We start from the raw sequence: 9,788 nt of genomic DNA, 5'->3' as shown, positions 1-9,788 counted from the left end.
GGCAATTGTAGTTGTCGCTAATTCTTCCTGCTCCTACTCGATGATAGTCACTGCTCCTACTTCAAACATGTGCACATATAGACAAGGACAAATCAGAGAAATAAGATGACGGGGAGCGAGGGCGGTGGTGGTCACCTCCGTGGACGCAGGCGGGTGGCTGCAGTCGCCTACGTCTATGTGGCAGCGACACAGGTGGGAGGCGGCGCTGCGCCCTATGGTGGATGAGAAGGTCACCTCCGTGGGTGACAGTGGGCAAGGTGGGGCGGCGGCGGCGGAGGTGGGAAACGTAGTTGGGCGACGCTATTGGTGTCAGCGGCCGGCGCAGCACCGGATCGACCTTCGTCGGGGTCGGGCAGGGCGGGGGCGGGGCAGGGGTGGCGGCTCATTGGTAGTGGTGTCGGCAGTCGGCGCAGCACCGGATCGACCTTCGCCGGGGTTGGGCGGGGCGGGGGCGGGGGCGGGGCAGGACGGGGCAGGGCAAGGCGAGCCGGATCTGGGCCGAGGCGGGCTGGTGCGGGAGGACCGGAGGAGGGAGACACAGTGACTGCGGGTTAAATATAGAAAATAGGAGGGGCCTTTTTGCAAAAACGACGGCGACGGGTTTTCGGACAGAAACGATAACCTCTTTATTATTCGAAGATAGAGATTATTATTCGAAGATAGAGATAAAGATTAGGGGAAGATTTTAACATTTTTAAAAAATCACTGCCCTTTCGAGAGCCGAATTGAATTTCAATCATAATAATCGTCAAAAGAAACCTCGTCCCAATTCCCCACATGGCCCGCATGTCAGCCGCCCACGCCGCCCTCTTCGAGTGTCCGTAGCCCACACGGCCGAACCGCACGCGCACAACAACCAACTGCCCAAAGTACATCGCGGCAGCCCCGAACGCGGTGCTTCCTCCCTCCCCGCAGCCAAATCGAGATCTCTCACCCCACCCCCTCCCTCACCCCACCCCCACCCCGCCCCCGCCACCACACGCCGGCCGGCCGGCCGCGGCAACCAGCCCACCAGAAGAAACATGGCCTCGGCGCTCTCCTCCCTCCGCTACGGCGACAGCCTCTCGGTGGTGGCCATCTCGGGCGCCACGGCAGTGCTCTGCGAGGCCATCTCCTGGCTCCTCATCTACCGCACCGCCACCTACAACTCCCTCCGCGCCTCCATCGAGCGCCACTCCCGCAAGCTCGACTCCATGAAGTCCACCTCCTCGGCCTCCGGCGCCGCCCCCTCCTCGCAGCCCGCCTCCTCGCGGGCCAAGAAGATGGACCGCGTCGAGTCCAGCCTCAAGGACGCCTCGCGGGAGCTCTCCCTCGCCAAGCTCAAGTCCGGCGCCGTCGTCGCCGCCGTCCTCTTCGTCGTCTTCGGCCTCCTCAACTCGCTCTTCGAGGGCCGCGCCGTCGCCAAGCTGCCCTTCGCGCCCGTCCCGCTCGTGCAGCGCATGAGCCACCGCGGCCTGCCCGGGAACGACCCCACCGACTGCGCCATGGTCTTCCTCTACTTCCTCTGCTCCATGAGCATACGGACCAACCTCCAGAAGCTGCTCGGCTTCACTCCGCCCCGCGCGGCCGCCGGGGCCGGCGGTGGCCTCTTTGCCATGCCCGATCCCAAAGTCAACTGAGGTACCAAATCGATCCTTTGCTCAGTTTTTATTTCTATTCCGCTTCTGTCACGCGTGCTAGATTTCGCACCTCTGGAATCTTATAGAAGTGAAAATAGATTAGCATGATGGATTCTGTTAAATTTGCATCCTGGATCTACTGATACAGTTAGAGCTTGACTTTTGTTATCATCAGACCTATTGATGCATGTGATGATTTCATTGTATTAAGGAACTTTCAGTATCCTATCTTATCGGGATCCTGTGAGCACATAGAGATTTATGACTATGATTATCGGCTTAAAACTGCATTTAGGTTGTTAAATGCGGTATCCTTGCGTTTGATCCTTTTGTTTGTTCACGTGTGTTAATCTAGAATGTAGAGATTTATGACTCTGATTATTGGCTAGAATAACTATCTGCAGATTTGGGTGTGGTTCTAAGGTGTGTGGGACACTCGGTGAAACTGTCACCTGATCTCTAACTGTCATGAACTTTGGAATACATAAGTTTGCTTCAATGCCATTAAATATGTGCCTATATATTGAAATGGTTTTGGTCTAAATTTTAGAGGCCAAGAATACAACAATTTAGCTAGTTTTTCTCCTTGTCTTGTCTGAGTTTGAAGTTGCGGAAGCAGGGCTCCATTAACTTCTCCTTGTAGTTCTGAGAATGTGTTTTATGTTGGTATCAGGGGAACAGAGAATATATCAGCTTCTGGAAATTCTCTTTTTTTTTCTGTTGATACCTTGGATAAGGATATCAGCTGAGTTCCGTCTGAACTAGTTCATGTTAGTCTGTTGATGTGCATAAGGATTTCCTAGCTTCCATGTCCAAGAAGTGTCCTGATTTCTATATAGTTAAACACCCTTTAAACCAGGCAGTTGTCCTGATTCCTATCACTCTGTGCGTAGATCTTCAAGATTTATATGTTTTAGTCTAGGCTCTGGACACCAATTAATTTAGCCAAAGGAGTCATTAATAAGGGTTCTTAATAGATGGTCGACATGCACGGATGCACCCTAACTTTTTTCCAGGAAAAACTTCGATAGCTGACCACATCATGTGGTTCAATGTGTCTTAACTTAGTGATTCACCAGAATATAGCACCGTATGAGTAATGATTGCTTATTGAGACTTGAGAAGAATGTCGGTATATAGGCATTTGGCAATACATATTAATGTAGTAATCAGTAGATACATTGTAGATTGTACTATACCAATCACTGCTCGACTTATTGCCTGATCACTGCTAAATCAATGCAGTAGATTCTGCATACTATTACACCAATTACTGCTCAGCCAGTATATTTAGTTCAGAAGATATGCTATCATATTCTCTGAAACACCCCCACCCCAATCGACTTGCTTGATTTTACTCACCTGGGTGTGTTTGAGCCCTTGAGTTTCTAGAGGCACATTCTTTGCATTGCCAGAATGTGCTGAAGATGGTAATTTGTTTATGGATCACAATTTTCTTAGAGAGGAGCCATCTTCAGTTGCCGTTGGTTACGTGCTCTTGGGGCATGGCATTCCTGATCAACTGTTTCTTAAGATGTTTGTCGTTTTCTCAAATTCTTCTTTTGGTATGTAGGCACCTGAACTTGGGTATGCATATGCTAGTTCATTGTTACAGCATCTACAGCTGGACTTGGCAAACTTGGGCCCCTATATGTCCATGGACGCGTCTCATTTATCCATGGACGCAGCTGTCCCCCTCGTATCCAAACCCCTGAATCCATAGAATCACATGCACCGTAGATCAACACAACGTAGCTAAAACACATAGCATAGCATCGGACATAGCAAGTTCATCTTACAACCGGGCATAAAGTTCACAAAATATTGATCAGCTAGCCACACTCTACAACAGATATGACTAGGCTGCGTTTGGTAGCAAGGTATTTCCAAAGTTTTCTGAGAATACCGCGGTTTCTGAAACAAACCATGGTTTTGAATACTTAGGGCATGTTTGAGACTGCTCTACTTCATAAAATTCAGTTTCACTCCATCAAATCCACTTTAAAGCAGTTTCATACAGAAGTTGTAACTCTTTTAGGATAGTGTTTGGCTTCTATGTAGTCCAGCTTCAAAAATGAGAAATTTGGTGAAAAGGATATATCTGATTGGATGAGTGGGGATAAATGAAGGGGTATCCACTTACTGGTGGCAGTGGTGGGTAATTTTCTTCCAACTCCAGCTTCTACATTTTCTTGAAGCACCTCCTAAAGAGCTTCACAAAAAACATGAAGTTGTACCCCAGATTCTTTTTTTTTTGCGAAGCGGCATGTTGTGGAGCTACTCCGTTTGGCTTGTGTTTTCTAGAGCGGAGCTGAATTTTAAGAAGCAGAGTAGTCCCAAACAGGCCCTTAGATGTGTTTGGCTTCAGCAGAAACTGAAGTTTTGTAAACCATAGTATCCTAGAAACCATGGTATTTTTGCTGTATCGAAAAAAAGGTCCCGGCCTCTTTTTTTTAAACAGAACAAAGGGCACTTCACGTCGCTGTCTATGTCGAGATAACTATATCAGATTATATCGCCTCCTACTTTCCTCAATCTGTTATCTCGTAAAATAATTATAATATGTCTCCTGGTCTCTCGGGGTGCTTCTTCTTCTAGCCAGCCTCAGTTGCGAATCTCACGTCTCTTTTCTCGGCAATGAGACAGATTCTAGGTTAGCTGATGTGCATGTAGATGCAGCAGGGATAAACATATTCTACCAATCCTATCATCTAGGTCCGGCGGACGTGTACATGGCGGCTGCATGCAGCCAACCGCCGTTAGGAGCCGCTAATTACTCAGCTATCGACGCTAAATACTTGGTCAAAACTTTGGTAAATAGCACCAGCCAAACACATGTAAAACTGAAAAAAACAATGGTTTTAAGAAACTACAGTATTCATTGCCCACCCATAAAAATACTTTGGTTTTCAATTACTACGGTTTTTTAAAAACTTTGCTGCCAAACTAGGCCTAGTATAGATAGTAGGCATAGTTCACCACTTCCTTGCCAGGTGCTTCCCCTTAGCGTCTTCGGGCGGCATTAGTAGTCCTTGGCATAAGCGTTGGTGGCCGGAGGGACGTTGTCGTCGCTGGAGCATGGGGGGAGCCCGACCACACGTCAGGCGGTGTGGGTCTGCTTTCGCCGCGTTCTCCTTGGCGAGCCGAGGTCGAGCTGATATGCCTTGGCATTTTTGCCACGACGACGGCAGCGGACGGTTGTCTCCGCTGTCGTCAAGGAGCGGCGGTTGATACCGTGGACGAGCTCGTCCTCCGATTTAGAGGGCAGGGCAACAGGTGTAGATGTGCACGACCCGCAGATGGCTCATCCAGGCGTTTGAGCTGGGTTTGAGGGATCCGCTCGGGTATCTAAATTTGGTCCAGGATGTCCGCCCGGACATTTACGAGCAAAGTAAGGGGTCCGATTGGAGATGCTCTTATTTGTACTATGAAGTAGGGGGTCCGGTTACATATGATGTTTTGCCTTGAATCATGCATCATTAGATACTTCGATTTTGCATCTCCAGCAGCAATTACAGGTGTTGCAGTTGCAGCACCAGACTTTGGCAGTTAGGACAGCAACATAACTTTATACGCAATTCTCTAACCGGTTACATTCCCTCTCCTTTTGCAGCTTGATACACGCATGCGGTGCAGCTGATCTCAAGCAAGCACGAGTTGGTCTCCCTCCCAGAAAGAGTTGCTAAATAACCTGCCTAGTCGCTGCCGGGGAGAAACGCCAGAAGATACTGTAATGATACGATTCATTTTTCCACCCATGATAAGCAGACATGAACCGTAGGCTGGCTGTATCATGAACATTCTTGAGGTCGCCTGCCAAGCAATCTGTTGTCGGGTTTTGGGACTCTTTCCTTTGTAGGGTTGTGTTTTATCATCATCAGCCGTTGTAGCAAAATTTCTTCCTCTTGTGTCGTTGCCACGGACGAAGTTGCCGTTGCCCGTGCAACGCTTGCTTCCTGCACGAACCCAAACTGGCAACCTGTTGATACCCCATGACTGCCCGTTCAAGCGCCGTCTTGTCTGCCTACCAGGTCGATGTTCGACATGCTAGCCGCTCCGCCGTGCACAAAAGTTGCGCGTAGTAGGTGATGATAATAATATCTGTCCGCCGTCCGTCGTGTGCCGCACTCGCCGACGGGCAAAAGCACGGACAAGGGCCCCGCGCTCTCCCCCGACGCAGAAGCTTGGGATGCGTCGTCCAATGGGGGAGGGAAAAGAGCACGGCAGCGTCTATTCAGCACTCGTATTTCTCACCAACCAGAGCGCGCGGAGGACAGGCAGGGCATCTTCATTTGCCTTTTGGCGCGGGGCAGACGGACACACAGAGGGACGGCCGGGCCCCGGCATCATATCATACCTATCTTGGCACCGTAGCCGGACCAAACCCACATCCAAAACCTAGCGTGTTCGCTTCTCAAAGTTCTTTCATCCCATCCGGATGGCTTTGTCATACTAGTTCATGTTCATTGTCCACCCCTCCAACCCGGGTCTGGATCTTGTCACTCGTCTCCACCAGATCCCAGGTAGAGGCAGCAGGAGCCGTTGGTTAGTTGGCTGATCCGGGTTGGGTGGCTGACACGCTCCGCTCTCCCGCTCCCACTCCAGACACCAATCGAGAGGAAAACGATGCGGCGCTTCTTTAGCCGCGCCGACGCCGCCGCCGCCGAGGACCCGGCGCCGGAGCCCTTCTCCTTCCCCGAGCCCCTCCCGGCGTGGCCACATGGTACGTGTGGCGACCCTCCGTCCCCATCTTCGATTTGGCTTTCGCCTCCTGCTGCATTATTGGTTCCTAGTTGGCTCTGGTTTCCATTGATCCGTTGATTGATTGATGTGTAGGTGGCGGGTTCGCGGAGGGCAGGATCCGCGTGGCCGGAGGGGAGCTGGAGCTCGCGGCAGCCACGGCCTTCGACAAAATCTGCACCCTGTCGCCGTCGGCGCGGCTGCAGCGCTGCGACGGCGCCACCTTCTACAGGCCGCGGGGCGTGCCCGAGGGCTTCACCGTGCTCGGCCACTACTGCCAGCCCAACAGCCGCCGGCTCCACGGCCACCTCCTCGTCGCCAGGGCCGCCGACCCGCCCCGCTCCACCACGGAGCCGCCTCTCCGCGCGCCGCGGGACTATGAGCTCGTCTGGGCCTTCCACGCCACCGGCGGCGCCGGCACGAGCGGGAACGCCGGCCCCTGCTCCGGCTACGGCCGCAGCGACGCCTACTTCTGGCTCCCCGTGCCGCCGGAGGGGTACCGGGCGCTCGGGATCCTCGTCACGACGGCCCCCGGCAAGCCGGCGCTCGACGAGGTGGGCTGCGTCCGCGCCGACCTCGCCGACGAGTGCGAGCCGCACGGCTCGCTGCTCCGCCTGCAGCTCACGCGGCCGACGTCGGCGTCGCCCGGCAAGGTCTTCGCCGTGCGCGGCGTGAGGCCGCTCTGCCGGGGGATGCGGGAGAAGGGCATCGGCGCCGGCACTTTCTGGTGCGCCGCCACGGACGGGTGCTCGTCCCCGACCCCGAGCGAGCAGGGCCTGGCGTGCCTCAAGAACGTCGACCTCGACCTGTCGGCCATGCCGACACTGGAGCAGGTGCACGCCGTGATCCAGCACTACGGCCCCACGCTCTACTTCCACCCGAAAGAGGTCTACCTGCCGTCGTCCGTCGCCTGGTACTTCAAGAACGGGGCCGCGCTGTTCAAGAAAGGAGGGGGCGCCGTCGGCGAGGAGATCGACGCCGAAGGGTCCAACCTCCCGGGCGGCGGCTGGAACGACGGGGAGTACTGGATGGACATACCGGCGGACAGCAAGAGGAGGCAGGCGATCCTCCGCGGCGACATCGAGAGCGCGGAGCTGTACGCGCACGTGAAGCCGGCGATGGGCGGGACGTGCACCGACGTGGCCATGTGGGTGTTCTGCCCGTTCAACGGTCCGGCCAGGCTGAAGCTCGGCCCGATCAACCTCCCGCTCGGGACGACCGGGCAGCACGTCGGCGACTGGGAGCACTTCACGCTCCGGGTCAGCAACTTCACCGGCGAGCTCATGGCCGTCTACTACTCGCAGCACAGCGGGGGCAGGTGGGTGGACGCGGCCAAGCTGGAGTACGCGGCGGGGAACAGGCCGGCGGTGTACTCGTCCCGGAACGGGCACGCGAGCTACCCGCGCGCCGGCGTGTACCTGCAGGGCTCGGCGGCGCTCGGGGTCGGGATCCTGAATGAGGCCGCCCGGAGCAAGCTGTCCGTCGACTCCAGCGTCAAGTACCGCGTGGTGGCGGCGGAGTACCTCGGGGACGGCGTCGTGGTCGAGCCCCAGTGGCTGCAGTTCATGCGGGAGTGGGGGCCGACGGTGATCTACAGGTCGAGGACGGGGACGGAGCGGATGGTCAAGAGCATGCCCCAGCGGCTCAGCTGTCCGGCGGAGAACATGCTGAACAAGATGCCCAACGAGCTCTCCAAGGAGGAAGGGCCGACCGGGCCCAAGGAGAAGAATATGTGGGAGGGAGACGAAAGATGGTAGGCGTAGGATGAAATGGTGGCTTGGTATCCTGATTGTTGCGACGATTTGTATTGTATTGTAACATAAACAGAACTACAGGATTCTTGCTTGTAACACGAATTGTGAGCGTTTGTATCCTCCAGTGGAAGTCGCAAAATGTTCCAACCAAAGTGGACGACCTTTTTCAAAACAGCAAATAGTCGTAGACATACCTACCACACGCACACATAGCGCCTACTCTTTTTTAAGAAATAACTTCTGCGCTTGGTTGAAAATTGAACAGATACTCCCTCCGTTCCTAAATATAATTTCTTTTAGAGATTCCACTAACGACAACATATGAAAAAAATGAATGAATTTATATTTTAAAATATATCTATATACATCCGTATATAATCCACTAGTAAAACCTAAAAAAAACTTATTTTTAAAAATTAAAGGAGTAAAGAAACAAGAATAACAAAATCCAATACTCATTCGGCAAATTCTGAGAGGTCCGAGGATCAATTCTTTTGGTGCCTTTTTTTGGTCCCTGCTTAATTTATTCTAAAAGCCCGATCAAGAACTTAGCTTCTAGCCCTAAGAGCAACTTTAATGGGACGACCCATTTCGTTCCTCGTCATTCGTTCGGGTCGGCGTGGACAAAAATTACCAAAACGCGTCCGCGCCAATTCATTTCCGGCCCAAATTTGGGACTGAAATGCGTAGGCGCGGACGCGCGTCCCCTCGGTGTCCGTTCCCAACCACGGCGGTCAATATAATTTATGACGGCCGTCATCCTCGGGCCCACACGTCGGCGACCGCGGTCGGCCTTTTTTAATCCGAGCGTGCGGTGGGCTCCGCCATCTGCTTCCAGAAGTCCGTCCGTCCACATCTCGCCACCCCTTTATTTCCTCGTCGACGACCCAGCAGCCATGAACAACGGCGACAACCTCGTCGTCTATGCCCGTGCGATGCTGCGAGAGGAGGTCGCCTACCTGCAGACTAAGAGGGCGATGTACCAGGCGCACCAGCGCGCCCGAGCTACGTCCGGCTTCTTCCAGAACACCCTCGTCGTTCACCCCCGCGCGCTTCTTTTATAGGAGGCCGCCTACCTTGAAGCTCAGATGGCGATGCACCAGGCGCGCGAGCGTGCCCGTGCTGCGCCACCGCCGACACCAGCACTACCCGCGCCGGCAGAGCCCGATCCCGCTCCGACACAGCCCGACCTCACCCCGCGTCGACACAACCCGCCCCCGCTCCGGCATAGCCCGACCTTGACACCGCTGCCTAGTTTTTTTCTTCTTATTTTTCATTAATAATGTGACGCATGAACTCTCGTCAGCCTTCGTGACCAACTTTTTAAATATTATTATGCATGTTTAGTGCACGGATCACCGACTTATTTAATATTATTATTCATGTTTGGTGCACGCCGGCAAAAAAAATGGGTTGAACCAGCATTGGACGCATGCGCCGACGCAAACGTCTGCCTGGTCAAACCAAATGGACAAAATACAAACAAAATCACCATCTGTTTGGGTCGGTCCGTTGAAGTCACCTAAGCCAACAGAGAAAAGAGGGACGAGAGGCGTCTGGTGAGACAAGGAGAGAAGGTGTAAGGGAGATAAACAAAGAGAATGGTAAGTGATCCATATTTTCAGATTGCAACAATGATTGGCAAATTTTATTATATTTGTTCAATGAGCCAGGA

General features: G+C 53.4%; 2 protein-coding genes across 2 annotated transcripts; both read left to right on the top strand.

Moving 5' to 3' along the window:
* Window positions 1-884: 884 nt before the first annotated feature.
* Window positions 885-5,514, top strand: LOC123447576 (calcium load-activated calcium channel-like). The gene is made up of 2 exons (XM_045124186.1): window positions 885-1,620; window positions 5,233-5,514. The coding sequence occupies exon 1, from the start codon at window positions 1,023-1,025 to the stop codon at window positions 1,617-1,619; it is 597 nt and encodes a 198-aa protein (XP_044980121.1). The 5' UTR covers window positions 885-1,022; the 3' UTR covers window position 1,620; window positions 5,233-5,514.
* Window positions 5,515-5,873: 359 nt separating this feature from the next.
* LOC123447575 lies at window positions 5,874-8,237 on the top strand. Its single transcript, XM_045124185.1, has 2 exons — window positions 5,874-6,342; window positions 6,456-8,237. The coding sequence occupies exons 1-2, from the start codon at window positions 6,246-6,248 to the stop codon at window positions 8,114-8,116; spliced, it is 1,758 nt and encodes a 585-aa protein (XP_044980120.1). The 5' UTR covers window positions 5,874-6,245; the 3' UTR covers window positions 8,117-8,237.
* The last annotated feature ends 1,551 nt before the right edge of the window (window positions 8,238-9,788 follow it).

The sequence above is a fragment of the Hordeum vulgare genome, chromosome 4H (assembly GCF_904849725.1).
Source record: "Hordeum vulgare subsp. vulgare chromosome 4H, MorexV3_pseudomolecules_assembly, whole genome shotgun sequence".
Classification (NCBI taxonomy): domain Eukaryota; kingdom Viridiplantae; phylum Streptophyta; class Magnoliopsida; order Poales; family Poaceae; genus Hordeum; species Hordeum vulgare.
This window is presented reverse-complemented; position numbering and strand designations above follow the sequence as displayed.